This window comes from Onychostoma macrolepis, chromosome 05, assembly GCF_012432095.1.
Source record: "Onychostoma macrolepis isolate SWU-2019 chromosome 05, ASM1243209v1, whole genome shotgun sequence".
Taxonomy (NCBI): domain Eukaryota; kingdom Metazoa; phylum Chordata; class Actinopteri; order Cypriniformes; family Cyprinidae; genus Onychostoma; species Onychostoma macrolepis.
Window position 1 is genome coordinate 20004138 of NC_081159.1, and position 23601 is coordinate 20027738.

Genomic DNA, 23601 nt, shown 5'->3' on the forward strand with positions numbered 1-23601 from the left:
TATAAAAAGGTAAGAAAGAGATGGTTCTTTATAGAACCTTTGACTGAATGGCTCTTTGTGGAACCAAAAATGGTTCTTCTATAGCATCGCTGTGAAGAACCTTTTAAGCACCTTTATTTTTAAGAGTGTACAGCGTTAAACCACGCCAGCTCTTTCACACGAATTACTAAAATATTGTATCCTAAATACTTTGAACCACAGTGTAATCAAGCACTGTGGGATTTGACTTCATTGCACTCATAAACTAACGGGTATTTCAGTAGCTTATGTGTTTTGTATTAAAGAAGCAATTTCACGTGCACGAACCAAGTACTTTTTCAGTCTTCGATGATGTCATATGAATAGTTAGTTTCATATCATTAACGTCAGCATCACTCATTTTGATAGGCTATATCCAGGACATCGAAGCTCACACTGTAATTATTTTATGTATACAGTACTCTTAAATTATACAACTCATTATACATCTCACGTGCTAAACGTGTTATCTGTAAATCTACAATAAATTGATAAACATCACGGTACATATTTTGGTACTGTACTGATCCTAACGAATAGTCCTCTAGCGGTGTTCTGCTGCTGTGGTTACCCTCCTAGGCGAACAACATTTCTCTATTTGGCGACAGGTGATAATAGGTTATAATATTAAACCTATTTAATGTACTTTTCAAATTTGTTCTGTCATTCTGTGGGGGGCTTAAGGTTAGTAGGGAGGGTCAGACCTCCCAAAAGCCTCCGTCACAGCCCGTCTCGAGTCTACAAAAAATTAGAATTAATTTCCCCACGGCTCTCGCGGTTTTTTTTTCTTTTTTCTTTTTTCTTTTCTTTTCATATACACCTTAAATGAAAAGAGGATATTCCACGTCATTTAGCCTACTCTTTTACATTAGAAAAAAAAAAAAAAAAAGAAAACAACAGAGACAAAGCAACTGGGTGCGCTCTGTTACTACTAAATTTCGGTGACATTGCCTTCTTTCACACGAGCATTCCGTGAACACCAGCGCCTTCCTTTGCTCAGAGTAGGAGAGGCGGGGCTTAACGCGCAACCACGCCTCCCTCTCGCTCAACATACTACAGAGAGAAAAGCGCTTGCCGAGCGCTAAATCCTGTCACTGTATAGACATGAACCGAGCTCAGCGAGCAATAATCAAATCAATGATTTGTATTCTTCGCGATTAACAATTAGTTTTTCTTTATCGCTCAAAGGTGCTACAGTTTCCCGTCCCAACCGTCCTGTCTCCGTTCAGAAATCGTTCAATCGTTTGCGCTGGATCTGTCGTGCCAGAAGATGTGCGTGGAAAGCGATGGATGTGAAATCGAGGGGTGCAGCAGTTCCGATGAGGTGCACACACTGTCTGGAAGCATGAGTCCGACTCTTAAATCCAGTCCAGACCTGCATCCCTGCAAACCTGGGCAGAAATTCCGTGCCGCATTACTCCGATGCCGGTCTCCGATCGTTGCCGCCGGGATTCTGAGTTTTGGAAATGTGCTCAATTACATGGACAGATACACCGTAGCAGGTAAGACCGGCATTTTCTTGCTTTACTATCTGCCTCAGGAGAGCGAAAACCGCGCTAGTCATCATTTGTATTGTTTAATGTTTCACTTACAGAGCGGTTTCAGGTCAAAACACTCACCAGGAAAATCACAATTTAAACATTAACATAAATCAAGTGATCATTTGTGTATCTCGCTGCACACGTGCTGAGTTTTATTGAGCGGGTTAAAGACGGTCTTATTCTGTGTGATTTAATCAAACCATCCGGATTGAGAGGTAACCCCGTTGTGCTAACATGATATTGATTTGGCTACTATTGTGAGTGATCTTAGGTCAATCTAATCTGACCCTCTGCCTGCCAAATGAGTGAAAACCCAAATCCTCATGACAAGTGGTCCCATGCATAATTTTATGTCTATTATAAGCCCTTTTCAAATCAGTATCCACGTTACACATTAGGCTCCTGTAAACAATTATTAATGGCAATGTGCACATACAAGCAGCTCCACACAATAATTACGTAGCCTATTAGGTTCATTAGTATTGTGTGTAAATATACAACTAGACTCAAAATCACGTTACGCATTTATCAACCCATCTGATCAATGTAAATGTAATGGGCATTGTGTCCAAAAAATAATACGTTTACACATACCTACATAAAAAATACACAGACCTCAGTTAAAGCAGTAGCGATATAGGCTACTCGAGGACATTACAGTTCAAAGTAATTTAGAGCAAAATTCTCGAGGGACAAATTTTATATCCTTGGTTTTATAAATAGTAACCCCAGTAGCGCTCCACACAAGATGCCCTTGGTATCAGGAATCAAGTTATTCTGGAATAAACGCAGAGCGCAGCCGCGGTCTGACATGTTTCCATAGAAACTAGAACAGATTTAATCAACTAGTTTTTATGTTGTGTCAAATTTAGCTTCCCTCAAAAAGTCCGGATTAATTCGTTTACCGAATGGGTACTCGGTGATCCGAGGGGACCTGTCAGCTGACATTCGCTCCAGCACACTCTGAGAGGGGTAATTTTCATGAATAACTAATGATAAGCGATTAGAGATTTGGAACAAGGCAAGAGTGCGCGCTATTAGCTAGGGATTTTTGAAACGCGGGATTTAGGATAACCGTCAATACGAGATACTGCTCTTAATCCATTTCCTTCAGCTTTACTTGTAATAGTCTATATAACTTTGTTATGTGTTTCTTGACAAAATAAGCACATTGTAGTTTTCTTAAGTTGCATCCTGAGACATACAAACCAGGTATTTGATATGCAATTATTTGGTGGAGCTTGGTGTTGTTTTTATTTTAATTAATTAATTAATTGGCAGAAGAAAAAATATTTTTAATTATTTTCACATTATGACGATTGCATAAATGAAATGGAAATGTTCGCAGTGCCTGTTCTTTCCGCGCTGAACAGCATGTTCCATCTAGCGCGCGCTTCACGCAGACACTTTTGACAGCGCGAGATGCTTAAATGGCGCGCCGCTGCAGCATTTATTTATTTATTTATTTATTGTCACGGGAGGCTGTAAGTTATTCAGCAAAACCCGGGATGCATCAAAATATATAAATGCAGGATCCGCTCTGGCAAATAATTCTCTCATCCCTTTAAATATATGCAAAGGTGCGTTACTTTGCCAGATGGTCGCGTGTTGCATCACGCAGGCTAACAATTTAAGATGTCAGTCAATAATTCATGGAGTGAAATTCGCGAGGACTCGAAAGCAGAAAATAAGCAAAGGCAACGTTATCGCCCCGTGGCGGTTTTGTAGCGCTGGATACTACAGGGTTCAGCAGCATTACATAAGTCAAGCGAGCTGTGATAACATTATGAAAAAGATGTGTTTACGTGGGCTATCTGATCTAATCCTGCCATCTCTAAAATCAATCCCTTTTCCTGAATAGATAGATTTATCATCCTCTTTCATAGATAAAAGTATCAATGTAAGCTAAATTCCACCATTTATACTCAAGTGAGGTAACAGATAGGCTACACAAATTTGTCTATAAAAAGGAAGATCCTTTATCATGTTGTACAACTGCTCATTTGAAACATACACAGTTAATCAACCTCTTGGCTTCTAAACAAGGAGTTACATCTGAACAGAGTGAAATGGAGAATATATATGTGAGATGATAACTGCAGGGAGATTGCAGCAAACTGGTCAGGTCTCAAGAGAGGAGTTGTGTAAGTGTATGTGTTTGTCAGTGAATGTTGCAGAAGCAAACTGCATGTTGTTGAGTGTAGCATCTCTTCAAGACCTCAGTTCCTGATTGACCATGCATTCTGGGATGTGTGTATATGAGGATTAAGCCCCCTTCTTGAGTAAAGAGGAGAGGGTAGAGCTGACGCAGCCATCCTGCAGTGGTGTCGACCACTCTTTAGTATGAGAGAGAGAGAGAGAGAGAGAGAGAGAGAATGATCCACATGGCTGCTGAGACAGAAGTGGCTGTCCTGCTGTTCAGTCATTTGTACTGCAGTCAGACTGACACGAGCATCATATTAATGACTTTCAGCAGTGGCTTGTTTGTGGGTTTTTGTGTCTGAGTGTACATTAAATTGGATAGTTCACCCCAAAACATAAATTATGCATGACTTCTTATTTCTTATTTAAAACAAAAAATGTTTTTTTTTTTTTTTTTTTACATACATTGAAAGTCAGTGTTGTTTGGGCTTTCGAAAATCTAAAAATAGAAAGTCATACAGGTTTGCAATGACATGAGAGATGACAGCTTTTTGTTTTGGGTGAACTATTTCTTTTGGGCTAAAAGAGAGATTAATCATCTGGACGTAATTCGTAAAGTATGATGTTTCAAAAGTTGCAGCCATGTAGTACAAAACTGGTAAACTGATTGTGTCCACTTAAGTTTTAGAGTAGCTGTGCACTTGAGGTTGCACACATGAACTCACACACAAACAAAATAAAATCAAATGTGCATGAAGTCGTGGCTTTTAACACCAAACAGCTTCGCATTACATTCTCAGTTAGTGTCTTATAATTAATGCAGTTCCAATGACTGAAACTGGGTTTAATAAATAGTGTCACTGTGAAAACACTTCATTCGAGTTTTCTTGCTGTTTAAGTCATATTCATTTACTGCCAGATTCACTTTTTACAAGCCGTTCTAGGCTGTGGTTGTCTTGGAATCTTATAGCATCAACCGAAGTCTCTCATCACTGTTAGCCAGAACCAAATGTTAATTCTCAAAAAAGAAGGGGAAAAAGCAGTGTGTCATTTTAGCCTTGTTGGTCTTGTGTTTAATTGATTGATGTGTATGTGTGTGAAAGGGAACAGCAAAGCTCTAATTTGGCTGTTTTCTCCACCTAAACAAAACTAGCGGGTGTGCAGTTTTTATAGCAGAGGAGAGAACCGATCCCTCATGAGGAACTGCGTAACAGAATGAAGTACACAGGAAGAAAACCATTCTATGTGCTGATTCTTTGGTCAGCAAATAGAATGGGTGTACTAAGGATGTAATACGGTCTGTTTGGGTGTACTAAGGATGTAATACGGTCACTATAGACTCTTGTTGTGTGTTTTCGGGGGCTAGACTATCTACTATAACTCATTTCTGGCTAGTCAAAGTCATAGGAACGACTTTATCCTTCTTTATGTTTAGCCCAAGGTGTATTTCTGCAACGTTGAGGCCGATTTGCCCACTTCTTTCACTCCCTGTTGGCCCATTATATTTGTCCACTATCTATATCTGTCTCTTACTGTCTCCAACACAGCCTCCAGTGGGACAGAGAGATCAGATTGATGGGACTGAGGTTGTGAACCATTTAGTTTGATTAAATTTGTGGTTTGGCTGTGATGGCTCAGACCCAGGGAGGCTGGCTGGCTGGCAACAGTCCCTCCAGCAGACAGACTGAGCTCAACAACAGATTACAGTTAAGACAGGGATTAGGAGGCGCGGGGAATACCACAGGGATGTACAGACGGAGGCCACTTAACATTATTTGATCTAAGATCCTCCATTGAGCCACCGGCCTGATGCCTGCTCTAATGAAGGCAGTTCGACTGGTAATCTGGATTATGAGGTGCAGCAGATACTGAAAGGTGCAGTTTTTTCTCCCCTAAAGGCATCTGAGGTATGAGGATGTTTAATCTCAAGACAAGTGCTTAATTAAGTGTGACGGGTAATCCAGCAGCCAGAGGAGCTCCCTGAGGGAAAATGAGCATGTCTGCACATTCAGATACACAGGCTCACAGTTTATGAGGGGAAGTGGAGACTACAGTACTGTACGTTTTGCTGCATTGCTTTTCTGCACTAGATGGTCCAGTCTAGCTGGCTCAGCTCTAGTTCTGCCTGGACACACTCTCTGGCAGTCCCTTCTGAAGACACACACACTTTCTCTCTCTCTCGCACACTGTCATTTCCATTTCTGCCCCTTGTGGTGTGAATTGAAGGTGTGATAAGGCCTATCAGCAACAAAACAGTGTGCCGTACTGAAGGAGGTCAGCAGCAGTAGCACGTAGCACATGCGCTGCACATATAATAATGACACCAGCAAAAGTATTACATCATGTCAAAAGCTCCTATACGTTTACTGCAGAAAGATGCTTGATTTGAAAGTGACTTCTGTGTGAGCTGTGCTTTATACACCGTTATACTATTGACAATAGGCTATGGATGTTTTTTGGCCAAGAAATTTTGCTGAAAGTTCTGTATGTAGATTAATACTGCAGTGTATTTTCAATATACTGACAACAAACGCTGTATTAAAATTAAACTTTAGGTTGGCTTAGTCACTTTAGGTTTGGCTGTTGTCTCTCTCCTCTACTCGCTTGTTTTACTATGCTCATATTAAAGGATTCTCAACAACAAAAGCATGAACGTAATGGAAAAATTCTCAGTTATTGAGTTTATAAGGTTGTCTCACTCTTCTGAAACCCTCATGCAGAACAAATGGCTTCCATTTCTCCTAAAGTTGATTCCTGCATGCACTGTAATTGCTTCTCATAGAAGCAGTTATAGAGCTGTTGTGTTTACTACTGATGTCTCCCTCAAACCAGATATATAAATTCATTAATGTTAAAAGGCGATTATAAGTTAGCTCTTAATGCTGGTGTATACTGAAGAAGGCACAGAGTATTTAATATTCCCAATAACAGTGCAGTACAATATACACTAGTGTTTGAGAAATGATTGGCGTAGTTTAATGCTCAGGGTGTTTGCTTTTATTTAAACAAATTTTGACCTCATACTAAATTTCTGCCATATTAAGATCTGTTCTTGGCATGTGTGTGTGTTTATAGGGTTGTATTTATGTGTTGCCTGTGATAGGAGTGCTTGGAATTAGACGGTACCTCTTCCTTCTTTCAACAAGGTGCTTTTCATGTGGTCACAGCATCCATTACAAAAGCACAAAAAGCCATTACTGTGATAGCCGCTACTTCCTTGAAGACAGCTTGGCTTCTTAAGCCTGACCTAACCCTAGAAGTTAGGCAAGAAAGTGAGCGAAAAGAGCTTTCAGTCTTCCTGAATCTTTTATTTTCATTCATCTGCCTCAGCTGTTCTCTTATCAAGAGCACACAACCATGACCGCCTTTCTGACCTCAACAATAAGGTCAGTGTATAAATATATATAGACACGAGTGGCGTTTAGCAGTACAAATTCTCATCTCGCTCCGGAGAGGCTGTATTGGGCGAAGCATCCTGACGACTCAAAATAATCACTGGCACAATCAAGTCCACTAACAGCCTCTGAGAACTGGGATGCGATTTTCCCAGTTTATTTTTTAATGGGCTTGTCTTTCATTCGGCCCATGTGATGTTCATTTAATGTAGTGTGGATGACCCAAACAAGGAACAGTGTTTGTTATGTTTTTCCACCAGACATAACTGTTTAAATGGCATTGACCCTGTTAATATAATTGGCGGCCTGCTTTTAGCTCATTGCGTGTCCAAACAGATGTGTAGTATGTGTGGGTTGTTTATCTGTTTAAAGAAGGGGATTCGCCATGATTCTCAGCCTCAACGTGTCTTTTTGATGGAGTGTGTGTGTCTAAGGGATTAAGGGTGGAGAGTTGACAGACAGCTGTACAGGAGGGTGAAGGAAGAGGGGGGAGGGATGCCTGAGGGGGGGAGCGCACCTGTGGGATTTGAAGTCTCAGGTATGTCACCGTGTATTAGACTAGGACTGTTCAGAAATGTTTGATTTTGAGTCTGGGAGGCAACCTTTAGGCCTGACCTCTGATCCCATGTGGCTACAACAAACAGGGGCAGACACGTAACTATACATATTTTATATTATATTATTAGTATTAATATTTTGTAAAAAAAATAATATTTCAATTTCTCAAGGATGCATCAAATTAATCAGAAGTGCTGTTTATTTGAACTTTTTATTCATCAAAGAATCTGAAAAAAAGTATCATGGTTTCCATAAAATTGTAAGCAGCATAATAATAATAATAATAATAATAATAAATCATTTTTCCTGAGCTCCAAATCAGCATATTAGATTTTGGAAGTAGGACAGCATTGACTGGCCACTGAAAAATTTAGCTTTGCATTTACAGAAATAAATTACATTTTAAAATATATTCAAATATGAAACATATAATCAAATTAGTGCTGTCAAATGATTAATCGCGATTAATGTGTATATTTATGATGTATATACAAAAACAAACACATGCATGTATATATTTAAAAAAAAAATGTTATGTTTATATATTAGGGGTGTCAACGTTAACGCGTTAATGCATGCGATTAATAAAAAAAAATTAACACGTGACCCCAACTTCTTCCCGTCATCACAGCGCGGAAGGTTATCTATCATTGTGTGATGAGGGTGCAGCGGACCAGTGTTGCCAGGGTAACGGCACAGGTGGGCTATTTTGAAAATGCAGTCGCGGGAAAAAATTACAGAGCCGTGGGTTGCGGTTTTTTGGGCTACTTTTATAATGTACCACGGCCGTCCCAAAGTGTATATAGACAAATAAAAATAAAAATAGATCCTTTTACTAATGTTTATCATACTTGGAATGTATCCCTGGCAACTTAAGAAGGCGGTTGTAACATCAAACAACGTGAGTTTCAGCAGAGCACATGTTAAGGCTTTTACACAGCAGAAATAAACATGACAACAGCCACTATAGATTATATAAGATAATAAACACACGATTACGATAGATATGGTTTGTATGTGATATTCTTGAGATGAATGTGTACATATGAAATGCTAATTTGTGCAGCGATATAAAAGGCTATAAATAGCATATTTTAACAACATTAAACGACCAAATTCCACATGTGATCGTAAAAGGAAGTTATTACAAACACTCGATGGTGGTTTGAAGTGAGTTCTGAGTAAAAGTGTATTATTAATCTCATAAATTGTTTTATGAAGCATGATGCTAATGTTAGCTCTAATGCAGCTGCAGAACAGGTCCAATTCTTCTTCATAATGCATTTTATCATAATACTTCACATAAGGTCGCAAGAAATGTTTTGTTGTATTTATTTAGAAATACTTTTGATAATAGTTGGGTAAATGTGTACTGGGATTGAAGCGATGTGGCTTGGTAAACGGCCAGTTTAAAGGCTGATAATGTCTGAATAAAAACAAAAGAATAATGATAAAAGAATAATAAGGATTATGTCTCATACCTGGCGGAAGTGTGAAAGGTTCTGCTTCCTTAAACTAGTTTGTCGTGCATTTCTTTATTTCAACACATTTACAGGTAAATCCTAGTATTTTAAATTTGCGATTAATCATGATTAATCACAGTCCATGACTGTGATTAATGCGATTAAATTTTTTAATCGATTGACAGCACTATTATATATTAAATATATTTATATATAATATAAAATATAAGAATATAAATGTATATACACATGTAAATACTTTCAAAATATATACTGTATGTGTGTGTATTTATATATACATAATAAATATACACAGTACAAAAAATTTATTTTGGATGCAATTAATTGCGATTAATTGTTTGACAGCACTAAATCAAATATTAACTCCTAATAATATTTTACAATATTACCGTCTTTACTGTAAACCCTTCAAAATCTAAAATTTTTACGACAATATAGTAACTGACAGATTACCGAACATTTTTACTGTTGAATTTCTCATTAATTTTGCATTTTTTTGTCTTCCAGAGAGGGACAAACTTGATTTCAGTGTTTCCGGATGCAATGTAACATAGGTGCTACAGCATAACTGAGAGATACCGGAATCTCCAATTATGCTTGACCTGAAATCATATTTGAGTAGTTATTCCAGTTTTATGAGGGTGGATAATAGTTATAGATAAGGCTGATAATCTGTTCTGTTTTTAGATAAGGCTTCTGTGTAAATATTGACCAATTCAAATCAAAGAAGGGTCAGTAGGGTAAACTACTCTACTAAAGCTCAGCTTTGTCCCTAAAGTAAGCCTTCAGAAGCGCTCGACATTGCCAGGACAAATATTTAAACTGGACTTTACTGCATGTCTGTATTTACAGAGTCTTATTGAGGAGGAAAATATGTTATCTTTCCCTCTATACAATTGTGATTGAGTAAATAATCAGCCACCGGTATTATGTAACTTGTTATTTCCCAGATTTGTAGCCTAAGGTTTGTAACACAATGTGAGTCTCTGTAGGTAAATAGGATCAGACCTCTGTCTGATCTATTACAGCAATACAGTATCTATTAATGAAGGGGCCTACCGAAATATCATCTCATCAATCAGTGTTTGCCTGGTGTGTTTTATGTGTATTCCTGTGTCACTGAATGCCATCTTTTTATACTCGAGAACACTTGGTATTTTTTGTCACCGCGACACGTTAGATGTCAGAAACACTTTCGCCTCAGTGGGAAATCTAGCTCTGTTGTTTCAGTGTGTGTAAGAGTAGACAACCAGGGTTTAAAGGTGCACACAGAGGAACAGGCTGTGCTTTCTCAAAACCTTAGGATGGACAGTCACGTGTCCACATGCCCTGTCCTACCCTGTACATTTAAATTCCAGTGATTCTTTAACTAGACTCATTCATTTCTCAGAGCCATTCATCTAGCAGTTCTAAAAATAACCCCATGCATACTATGGGGACAAGTATGCCTTTATGTATGCTGCTTAGTACGCAGGGACAGGCTGGTCATAGTGAGCACCGGGACTTTTCCTGATGGCCTGGTTGACTTGTGTGCCTGTCGAAACCAAAGTTGCACTACTGTGTTTAATTTTAAATAAATGAATACTTTTATTCAGCGAGGATGCATTAAACTGATCAAAAGGGACCGTAAAGACATTTATAATGCTATAAAAGATTTCTACTTCAAATAAATGATGTTCAGTTCATCAAAGAATCCTGAAAAAAGTATCACAGTTTCCACAAACATATTAAGCAGCACTACTGGAGACTGGAGTAATGGCTGCTGAAAATTCAACTTTGCCATCACAGGAATAAATTACATTTTAAAATGTGTTTAAAAAAGAGAATTTTAAATTGCAGGATTAGTCAAGATAGCTCACTGCTGTGCCTCAGCCACTTTATTCATCAGCGTAGAGTGAAAACGGCTATATGTGAACTACATAATACAGCAGGTTAAAGTTTGTGTTAGATTGACATAAGTCTGTTTTTAGGCACAGTCCATCCTTGCTATATGACAAATACCTATAGACCTTAGTTTCCTTTAAGGATTAATTTGGTTTTCGTATTTCGTACCAGGTAAGCCACAATAGTTTGAGTTATTTGGCCACACCAGAACATAATAATTACCCAGAACTAACGCCTAAAATACCTGCGTGTGTGTGTGAGGTGTGTGTCTCCACCTAACTGATGTGGAATGTGGAAGTAGAGCTGGAATTCCACTGATGCGGTTGTTTTGTTTTCCCACAGTTGCTTTACCTTCGATCTATAGTTACAGTCACCAGCTCACGCCACTGAAAGGTGCTTAACAATACGAAATCATTACAAAACATCTAAATTTACACAGCCAAACACGTTTCTCTATGACTCTTATAATCTCACACCCTCTTTCCTTCTTGAAGGTTTCTCTTGGGTTTATATGGCGTAACATTTTGGTGGGCCTGCAGGATAAAACACAAATCTAAGACATACTGTCTCTTGAGAGTGTCTTGCACTGTTCTGCATTAAACTAGACCAGCAAGAAATGAGATTTATCTCTAATTCATGAAGGAGAAAGTGAGATGGATCACTGCACTGCAGAGTCTCAGCTGTTCTCAGTGAGAGTGGATGAAAATAGTGCTTTGCATAGCTAGAAAATAGATGTAATAAAAGACACTGGGACAGATAAAAATGATCAGGGGGTCTGTGTGTGATTGTGTGGATGTGTGTCTGTGCATTGATTGGATAGAATAGAGGTTTATGGGGCTCCAGTCAATTACTCAGACTGCAGTGTCCCTTGAATACATGCCACATGTGGTTCTCCTGTAGATATTGATTTCAGGCAACCCAGTTCTGGCACTTATTTTTGCGTTCATCACAGGGCTATGCGACATTCAGAATTGAACTGAGAATGCCTTTTGATTTCGAGTTTGAAGTAAATAGATTCTATGCACACAGACTACGTCTTTGCACTAAAGGATCAGTGCTATGTGAGCCTCAGGTATAGTATTCTCCCATAGCATAGTAGTAAACTCTTTCTGTCATATTTTGATTGTGCATTTGTCCATTTGAATTCAGGGAACAGTTAGACAGACAGACCTGCATTAAATTTCTTTGAATTGCAATTTCTTAGATCCAATTTCCTGTCATTCTGTGGGATATTACATACACTAGGAATTAATGTTACACTAGGTGTCTCACCATAGGAGTCTACTGAGAGATCAAACAGCAGAGCCCGTCCATGCTGAGTCAAGAAGGATTGATGACAACTTTCCAGCCATATAGCACTTTATAGTTATTACTGTCCTCTGTAGGGTTCTCTGGGGTTATGAATGCTTTATCTTCTCTGAAACAGCTTTTGACCCTATTAAGTATTAAGGTGAATAAAGAATTCTTAGTAGCAAGAAGTCATATTTTTTTAAAGTATAGCTATAAATGTCCTGTACACACTCTCAGAAATAAAGGTACAAAAGCCGTCACTGGGGCGGTACCTTTTCAAAAGGTACACTTTTGTGCCTATTAGGTTCTAATATGTACACTTTAAGTACTAATATGTATCTTTAAAGTACCAAAATGGACCCTTTAGGTACAAACGTGTACCTTTTGAAAAGGTAGCGCCCCAGTGACGGCTTTTGTACCTTTATTTCTGAGAGTGCAGCATAAGTCAAAAGAGAAAGCCGTGAAACATTATACCGTGTGTATTTTTCACTCAATTGGTCATTATAACTGACTGAAAAAGTTGTTGTTTTTTCTCCACAAACATCTCTCCGACTTCCATCACCTTCAGCTGTCAGTTGTCTAAAGCTCATGGCCACTCACACAGAGCAGTATGGCTAGAGTCTAATGCTAAATTGAGCTTGAAAGACCAGCTCTCAACAGAGGCTTTTTCAGCCCTAAGTGTGCTGAAATGCCTCGTCCAATTTAGCGCTCTCCTTTTTCCCTCCAGTTTTCAGTCTCGTGACACCTCTTAACTCTCTTCTCTCTGTTTGTTGCTCAACACTGTGTTGAGAATAGCTTGGCTCGCTATGCTGTTTGAAGCTTCATTGATTAAGCTCTTCTCCTTAGACATTTTCTCAATCAAAGAGCTTCACAGATGTTTCGCCCAAAGATTGTATTTTAGTATTCAAGCACTGTCCTTTGCCACTTGCAGGTAATTCCTGAACACTTTGAGGTAGTATTTGAAGCGTCCAAATGATTCTTCTACAACTAATGACACGATTAACACACAATAAAAATAATGTAAAGAAAAGAAATTCAATCTACCATTTCAACATGTTTGTCAGAGCTAATTAATAATGCTTCACTGTAGGTTTACACTTCGAATGGGAATGGCAGTAATTAAGAAAGATAATCAAGCACTTCAGCACTTTTATTCAGGACTAATTATTATTCACGGAATCGGGCACTGTTGACGCCCCCCTGGGTGAGACCCACCCCACTCCTACACAGCTCTTACGGAACAAAGAGAAGAAAAGGAGAATAAGCAAAGAGGCACAGTGAGCGAGAAAAGCCAAATCAAATCTCATTACAGGCAAAAAACAAAAAGCCCTCATAATTACAGTAATCCCTTTCTGTGTCATGTAAAAATAAAAAAAGTAAAACAAAGCACAAGGATTAGGCTACAAATGAAGCACGGCTAATGTCAGTCAGAAAAACATTAAACCAGTTAATGGCTCGACGCCATCAGAAGATGTTTAAACTGTTGGTCCAAAAGGTTGGTGATGAGATTAGTATTAAGGTATAGCATGAACACTTAACAGGCAGATGTTAAGGATCTCATAAAATCAAACTTATACATTTTTCTGACCCACACCTTTGAATAGTAGTAGAGAAATTTTACAGTGTGTTCAATTAATACTACTTGCAAACAACTAGCAAGTCACAAATAATGTTCATGGCGGTAACTAAAGCAAAACCGGCTAGAAAAAAATGGACCAGCCCTTTAATATACAGTATCTCAGCCAAATCTGAAAATACATCAAAACTGCTCATCAAGTGATTTATGCAGTCTTTAGCATCTGAATCTGAGGGAAGGGAAGGTAATTGAAGCTTCTGCTTGGCAGTTAACATTAGCACATAACCAACAGAATGCTATCAGATCAGGCTGATAGTAAGGGCAGCCGTAATTGCACTCCAGTGTCTGTCAGCTGCTTTCTCTCCTGCTAAATTGCTCAGTGTAGTCAGGAGCTCATTTAATGAAACGAGCTGCTCATTTAGAGCCTCTGCGTGTAATATCCACTATATAAATGTATATAGTGAACATTACTGCCAATGTTTACTGTTGCTAAACATCTATACTCATGCATCTCACAGTCTGTGCATGTTTAAACTAGAAAACTCCTCTCTGTTTCTGTGTATAAGGAGTAAGTGTATCGATATGTATATAACCATACATTTACTGACGATACATACTCCTGATGTTGAGGGGAAACCAGGTAGCCTGGGGATTCTTCTGTGCTCCAGTGCATTCTGACCATTGCACAGCTATACATCTGACACATTGGCTTACACTCCAGAGGATAATTCTCTTATGAATTATTAATGCACAAATACTATATGCTGTTTCTGCATGGCACCTCTGCAGGAGAAAACCTCTCCCTCTTTTTTTCTTTTTATGTAATATTTAAAAGCATGTGATGTGGTCTAGACTAGAAGACTGACTGAAGAAACCTCGCAGTGCACAGCTTATTTACACTCTCCGGGTAAGTATTCTGTTGTAAAGAAAATACTACTGAATATATTTTCTGTGCATTTGTGATTGAATATTCATAAATTGTACAATTTTTGTTGTTGTGCACACACACTTTAAAACTAGTCTCAGATCAGCAGTGCAGTGTACAAAGCAGTACACCGATGAGCAGCGCTGGCAGCCTGCCTGGGGGTGAGGCAGTAATGAAGAACTACTGGTATAAAATGCTAAGGGAATTCCAAAACACCCACACCCGCAAACGCCTGCTAAAACACACCCCCATCCACTGACATCTGCATTGTGTTTATATGGACTGTGTGGTGGTTAAAGGCTGAGTGGAAAAAGCATCCGTCGTTTGCGGGATATGTATGGACCCGGCGGTCAGGAGCTTGCCGAGAACAGACAAGCATACTTGTGGTCAGCTCTTGCCCTGCCTCTGCACTCTCGTAGGTTTGGCTCGGCGCAAGAGAGCAGACATATTGCAGAGAAGCTGGGAAGGGTTAACATGGGAACAGTATTTTTTCGCTTTCGCACATATGTAACTTCTGTCGAGGTGTTGTTATATCAATCCCTGTGACGCTTTTGAGAAGGAACACCCTTAGCTGATGAGAGAAGCAGAGAAGCAGGGGATGGGAAAGGAGGAAAGGAAAATAGGAGGAAGAGAGCTTCAGGATGTGTCAGCAGCAGTATAGTGTACCAGTGGTTTGGTAGAATGAAAAGAATGAGGGAGAGAACTTCATAATAGAGCAGAGAGGAAATTCTCTTACCGCAAAGAGTAGCATTACACAGGATATGGAAATGTACATTTGCACTGCAGTTTGACCTACCACACACACACACACGGGGCAAATTCGAAACAGTTGTGCCACTTTTGAATGCAGTACTGCAGCACAAAACCCTGCATCTTATTTACTAACCATCTGCATTCCAGTTTAACCAAGTTCTACTCATTTTGGGATTTTTTTTCAGCACAAAAGCGGCTCTTATTGTATGTAAACTAGTTACTGTATATTTATAGATTGAGCTTTTTTCCCCACATTGCACTAAACTGAATATCATTTAAAGTAGATGTTTGAATCACAGTTGACCATGTTTGTAGTAATTTATCAGCTCGTGATCAAATGATGGATGATGTGCATTGAAATTGATTATTTGCTGTTTCTTTAGTTAATCAGATGCTAAAACAACACACACAAATTCAAAGAGCGCTGTAAGAGGTTGCGATTATATTTAAACAGTTGCCACCTTGCGACTTCCTTATTAACCACCTACGATCCAGTTTAACCAGGTGTTAAATTAGAGTTGCAATGAATATTTAAAATATAAATACAAAATAATTTTATTTACGTTTTTTTATAATGCAAATATGCCTCATTAATTATATATATATAGATTCCACTTTATTTACAAAACTATTTGTCTGCTGCAATTAGCATTGAGTAAAATTTTATTTTATTTCAAAAGATACTTTTCTTACATTTCTATTGATCATGGCAGCAGCAGTTTATCAAATAGTGGGGAAGAGAACATGCATTGTGCATTGAATTTCATTATTTGCATTGTTTCTAAATTTAATTGAGTGCTAAAACAACATACACAGCACATGCAAACGGCACTATCAGTTGGTGCAGTTTATTTAAAAATTGCATGCAGCACTACAGTGCAAAGCTTATTTACTAATCATTATGCAATCCAGTTTACCTAGATACTAAATCCTGCTGAAACGTTCTGTTTGCCTTCTTTTTAGCACAAATATGGCATTCAGTTTATACATTTTATCAGCTCATGCATTCCCTCAAACCCATGTCCTTGGCGTTGCTAGCGCCATGCTTTACTGTTTGAGCTAAAGGAATGCATACATTTATGTCTGTCTTACTACAGATAACTCACTGTGTGTTTGGTTTGTACTAAACTGAATTGCAAACTTATGTTGATCATGGCACCATATATTTATCAAATAATGGAGGAGAGCACTATAACAAAGCTATTTTAGACTTTTGGATTGTAGAGGTGAAGCGTGCTAATGAACAACACTACAGCAGATGCAATTCATTCTCAGTAAAATCCCCTCACAGAGTTCTGCCTATATCAAGCTTTGCTTGCCTTTCCTCTCACCTCTCCTCATCTTCTCAGTTACAGTATATAGGACGGCCAGCCTCTGTTGCTATGCCTTTATCCTAACCTACTTCTCCCAGCCCTGAAATAGCACCGGGGGTTGCTCAGGTCTATCATCCCTCTTTTGGGGATTGCAAAATGAGGTCTGTCCTATCACTCAATGATCCTCGTTTTCGTTCTCTCTCCCCAGACGACTAGACAGTCCTCTGGGTCTATACTGTGACGTGTATGTGTGTTTACAAAAATAAGAACAGGGTGTCGTATGCATTAATGCAGTATTCCCACCTTAATGAGCTTTCGAGTCTGGATTCAAAGAAAAATGTTTGCCATTGTTTAATCTTCTGACAGTTGAATAGGTGATGCTTGCCTTTCAGGATTTGATATTCGCTAATATATCACCTTAAGAGTAGGTTAGTATATCAAAACTCAAACCTCTAGGCCTTTCTTGGCATGGATGAGCTCATAGTCTTTAAGAAAACACTCAACCCAAACAAGCACTTGAACTTACAGCCTGACCTCCTCTTATCAGATCAGACAAATATGGGTCCAAACAATGTATGTCTAAGATAGCATCACGCTGTCTTGTGTAAATCAAATGCAAGAGGGCTGCTCCTCCAGCTTCCAGGATCCATTAAACAGCTTCACTCGAATGAACTCCCCTGAGAGTTGAAATAGCACTAGACGCATTAACAGAACTCATTTGCTCATCCTGACCCTCTGAGCTTTTTCAAACATGCTATTGGTCAGTTCACTGGTCAATGTCCAATGGGTCTCCTGGGGACGGCACTATAGTGAAAGCATTATATCAAAAAGCATCATTCAAATGCACTGCATCTTATATCAGCATATCGCCGTTTCACTGCACCAATCAGCTGATAAGATGGAGACCCACATGAACGGGTCAATGTTTCATTAGCATTTAGGATAATGTAACTAGTGTGCTAGAAAACAAAAGGCGCTCTTTCTCACTCCACAGTCTGTTTGCATTGCAGTTTTACTGTGTGATTTGTAAGCAAATGTTTATTTGAATCTAAATTAGCGATTTTGATTTACTTTATTACTAATCCATGACTTCATTAATATTGTATGGAATGAGCATTAGAGGATTTTTGCACAAATTATTTGTTAAGCTAGGGTTAAATAACTATAAATGACATCATAAGGTATGTTTATATATACTATGCTTTAGATGATCAGATTCATTTATATTGAAAACTGATTGCATTTCAGCCAAACTTGTGTAGAGTTATGCTGTAATTTTACACTCTGTTCAATGGCTGTTGGTTCTCTTAGTCATTATTCAGTGATGTGTTTTGTATGCAACAGATCAGTCACAACAGGCAGGGCAGCATTCTTTCGCCTTCAGTATCTGTTGCGGTTTCTTCATTTTGGTAAAGCACCTGTAAAATAGGCTGCGACAAAGTGCAAAGCAGGTGACCGTATCAGCCAAACCTGATAGATCTTTTCCTTGTAAGAATCAGATAAAGTTTTTGCTAATCAAGATAACTGCATATTTCTTCATTATTGCAGAGTTCCGTTTTACCACCCTGATCAGGCTGACTTGACCGATCGCCAGACGACCTTTTCCTCTGTATGTGTGTGTGTGTGTGCCTGTGCCGTGTTACTATGGCAACATCTCAGTGCTGGTGGCATCGAGGCGGACACTAGAAGGTCGATGATTCTGTTGGTGCCATTTGGGGCATTTGCATCACCTTGTGTGGCAGTGCCCACATTGCCTACCGTTTTACAGTATGATGCAACATGTAGTCAGAGCGGCTGCACCTCAAATGCTTCATGACAGCTGTCTCTGAAAAGTTTCAAGGTGTTGCCATGTTTTCCCTAAACAGTGTATCTTTATCAGAGAGCCAGAAGAGAAGATAGAGAGGGAAGAATTTAGGGCAAATCACATACGGACAGTATCGCCTGCCAAACACTGAACATAATTCACTTAATATGATAGTTGCTCTCATGGTCTGGTGTTGCGCTGTGCACGCACTGACCTACTAGTACCAGTCTCTTCCAGTTAAAAGTCCTTACTTTATCATGTTAAATAAGGACATACTAAATCAGATTGTTACATGGTTTGCATCAGTTGTGCGTGTGGGAGTTTTGGTGGGAAGAGTGTGGTGGTTGAGGTTGTGTCTTTGGCAAGCGTGAGGGTGGGCAGGTGCAGTCTCGGCTGAAAGAGGAGAAACGCAGCACCATCTGGCACAGGGATCCCCCTCCCAGTGGGAGGAGAGGGAGAGACGGAGGGATTGAGGGATGGGGGGCAACGGAGGAGTGTGACCAAGGTAATTAGTACACTGCCTCAGATTAGATTGATGGAAAAAGGGCGGGACCACTCGCTCCTGAGCATAGAGGAGGATTGTGGAAAGCCAACGCCCCATATCCAAATCAATATGTTTCGCTAGGAACTCTGAAAAAAAAAAAATCCAAAAAAATCTTATCTCAAGTTTATCAGCAGCTTTTTAAATTGCAAGCCAGGAATTTATAGTTCATAATTAGGAATGCACGGATATAAAAATAATTAATTTTAAATGCTGCAAGTAAATTTAAGAATGTCAACATTCTAAGGTTAATGGATGTTCACTTTGAAAAGGGTTTCCTGATCTTTTCTGTCAGATGAATGTCTTTGACCAAAAATATTTTACTTGAAGTACAACCTGAGGTTTTAAGTTTGCATGTTCGTCGGTTAATGGTCACATGACATGCAACTGAACATGTAATATATTTTTTATTTAACATTTTATATTGATTTATTTTGAATTATTGGACAATGGACTTTGACATGAACTAACAACGAACAGTAGTACTTTCATTAATTAACATTAACAAAGATTAATAAATACTGTAACAAATGTATTGCTCATTGTTAGTTATTGTGGTAACACTTTAGTATAGGGACCAATTCTCACTATTAACTAGTTGCTTATTAGCATGCCTATTATTAACAATATTGGCTGTTTTTTAGTACTTATAAAGCACATAATTCTGTATAACCATAGTCTACATCCCTAATCCTGCCTAATACCTAAACTTAACAACTACCTATTAACTATTATTAAGCAGCAAATTAGGAGTTTATGTTGATGGTTTATGTTAAGTCATAGTTAATGGCCTGTTGATAGAGAGAATTAGACTTTAAAGTGTGACCACTATTGTTTGTTAATGCATTAACTAACATTAACTAATGGGCCTTATTGTAAAGTGTTTTTAAGATTAACTGTGAGTGTTACATGATAGCACGAAAGTCATCTAAATGTCTTTTAATCAGTTCATTAGTAATCATTTTTAGAAGATGTAGCCTGGTGCCTACATATCTTCTGTATCTTCTGACCATATCATGTTTCTGTATGGTTTATTGTGTGTCTGTTTTGGCCGGGAGTCTAAAGAGCTCTTGATCAGGGCATTACTCCTGTTTTAGTGTAATTGCAGCTTTCGTGTTGCTGCCTTTAAATCTTCAGTCTCTCATCTCCACATTCCTTCTATCTGATCACTTTAAAGTGAGAAATTAAGCCTCTGGATCTCTTTAACTGTCTAACTCTTCTCAGACATATGCTTTGATCTTCCATTCGTGCAAAGCACACAGCATTCAGACACTTCTAAATGCAGGAGAGGCTGTAAACAGAGTCTGTGACTGACAGCCAATGAAATTAGACAAGAGCGATAGAGATCCAACGTGCTTGACATTATCTCTGATGTTTCATCTCTCTAAATCACTGAACAGTCTTGTACTCATAGAGGAAGAGAGAAAGACATCCGCTTCACGGGTTTCACGCACCCAGATCAAACACCTAATGCCGCCGAACCGTCTCTTAATTAACTTTTCAGCACTGCCTGGCTAATTACGTCATGCTTTTTATTATACATGTCCTGTACAAACACAGACATATAACACAGGAGTGGCTGTGAGAAATAAAAATAGCAATTTGTTTCTGTTGCTGCAGTGGCTTTAGTCATCTTCGAGTTTCGCCTTGATCGGTTTGCGGTTTCCCATCGCCACCCGTTTTGACTTGTCACTGGCACGTTGTAGCAAAGCCGTACTGAGAAGAGGCATTTTGGCAGGTGCAGGCTTGTCCGCACATAGTGACAAATGCAACATTCCTGTCACACGAGTCACGCCACCTGCTTGCATTCCAGTGCAGTCAGTGTCTGCAAGTCAAGGTACATTCGAAGTGCGTTTCTTTCTCATTTCTTTCTTATTCTGAGGACATACCAATGCCTTAGTTACGCCTCAGCACAACGGGAACTTTGTATTTTATTTTTGAGCATATTTTATTACGATTTTTATGTTAGAAAATATGTTTTTCAATACATTTTTTATATTTTAATTATATTAATGAATCATTTTTATATACTAATTAATGAATAATTGGTTTTTAAAATAACATACTTTTAAATATAATCTTTATCAAATCTCAAAATGAATATTCATTTTTGCATACTGCACATTGTAATGTTTATGTCAGAGCACAAATTCTAATGTCTCTCTCTGTCTCGGTTTCCCAGGTGTCCTCCTTGATATACAGAAACACTTCGAGGTTGGTGACAGCGGAGCAGGCTTGTTGCAAACAGGCAAGTCTCTCATAATCCCATAATTATGTGGTTTTGCAATCATGCAGTGTGCACACACAGACTCACTGACTTCTATCACTGACATGAGGTGGAAGAGAAGACTAAAATCCATTAAGCTCCCTGTAGCCGAAGTGACAGGGTTAACAAAGGAGGAAAAAACTGTGAATGAGGCGCTCCAGCTCCACCTCCCTCCTCCCCAAAGCCAGTGTAATTGACTGTGCTTTAAGCACTTGTTAGGGTTTAACAAAACAGAGGACTGCCACAGTTGTTTGGATTGGATGGAGACCCACCCTGCACTGTGATCTGTCCATTATTCAACAGTACAAGGACATTACATACATTTTCCAATATTTCTATTAAGGAAAAAGACCACAGTAAAACTCCAGTGAGGTACATGGGAAGCTGTTTTTTTTTTCTCAGTCTTGTTGTTACAGGAAACTGTAATAGTACTGCAGTGGATGCCCAACACTGTGAGTCCACTCTCCGGTTCTTTTTAATGGGAGGAAAAGACTTAGTTTATTCTGGAAAACACACAGAGCTCTTGTTAGCTTAGAGATGCTTGTGGTCTGTCGCTAACGTTTATAACGGCTAAAATTAAAAAATGACTAATAATTGTTCCCTCATTATATGCAGATGACAGTGAAGTGTAACATATTATGACATCATTAAAGGTTATTTGTGGTGGGCTAGAAATCAGTGGATGTATATGGGGAGGTGAATGAGAGGGTTCAGTGTTCAAATGGCTGGCTTGCACTGGGTCAGGTGGGGGTTTTGGAGGCTGTTGGGTTGGGCTTCCTGAACCGGGCTGGGTCCACGTCAAGTGGCTTTTGAGAAGGAAAGTCACTGTGTGGAGGTCCTATTGGAGCAGCCCCATGAACATTAGCACACACAAACTGTACTTGTGTGCGTGTTCACACACATACTTGAGTGTGCAAACAGAGACACCGTCATACACGGAGGCAAGAATATATACAAGTACACATGCTCACACACACATACAGAGGCTCATTGAGTGGTTGCATAGACAGGGATGTCTGGGATTCAGATCCAGCTCAATGTTTATCTATTGCCCCCATTCATTTGGTTTGAAAATATTAGAATAACTGGCCCGTGGAGACCTCGGCACATAAACCTTTCAGTATTTAAGAGTGGGATATTTTAATTCTGGGTGAAAAAGGTGAAGTAAATATAAAAGTCTACACCTCCTAAAACAGGATACATCTAATTGAGAAGAAAAATTGCTGTTTATTAAAATTTCATGCTTAAGATGCTAATTTGCAAATAGTGCGGAGCAAGTAAATATAAGTTTATTTATATTATTATGTACATACTGTATATACTTCCATTCAAAAGTTTGGATTTTTTGAAGTGAGACATCAAGCTTAATTCAATATTATATAATTGACTGTAGAGATGAGTGAGATATACAAAGGAAAACTTTCATTCTGTTAGACCGTAAGAAAGAGTTCTTCTCTGTTTTTGCTTAGCTGACCACTTTAGACTGCAGAAATCGTACTGTCACTCACTGAAGAAAATGTGTTTTTGATTAGTCTGTAATTGGAAGCAAATAAACATAACAATTCTGCTTGGCTCAGGTTAACCATAAAGTGAATGACTGCTTGGAAACTTTCTATAGGTTGATTCTCAGCAGGGAATTGGTGCTTTGACAGCATGGCAGCCAATTATTGGTCTATATGCTACAGGAGGGATGGCACCTCTCGTGCTGTGAAACTGTCATGAGAGTCACTCTAAATAGGGGTTAAATTGGGACTTTTGAGGTGAGAAGCCTCAAAATCTGGCAAGATATGGTAAATGTAGAATAGGGCTTTTAGTTTTTTTAGTTTTTTTTTTAAATTTAGATGGAATAACAAACAAAATCTGGACTGGAGCAGGGAAGAGATGGAATGGAGTGAATAACAATTTTTTTCCCAGCACATGGGTTGCCATCAAGATGTTACTGGTAGAGATTTCTTTTTCTCTTTTAGCAGGCTTTTTTGTTATAGACATAAAAATATGATAGTCTTTGCACTAATAAAATCGAGCTTTAAAACAAAATATCAAAGCCAACCACATCCTGAACCACATCCTATGCCACCTAGAAAAATGTGAGCAGGGGAAAATCCCTTTGT

At 38.8% G+C, this 23601-nt stretch overlaps 1 protein-coding gene across 2 annotated transcripts in view; it reads left to right on the top strand.

Moving 5' to 3' along the window:
- Window positions 1–1051: 1051 nt before the first annotated feature.
- Window positions 1052–23601, top strand: part of spns2 (SPNS lysolipid transporter 2, sphingosine-1-phosphate) — a 72076-nt gene continuing 49526 nt past the window's right edge. Inside the window, exons 1-2 of one of the 2 annotated variants that reach the window (XM_058774998.1) lie at window positions 1052–1520; window positions 21407–21472. In XM_058774998.1, coding sequence (XP_058630981.1) covers window positions 1289–1520; window positions 21407–21472 — 298 coding nt within the window. In that variant the 5' untranslated portion in view covers window positions 1052–1288. The remainder of the gene's footprint in view (window positions 1521–21406; window positions 21473–23601) is intronic. The other variant, XM_058774999.1, reaches the window with a different exon arrangement.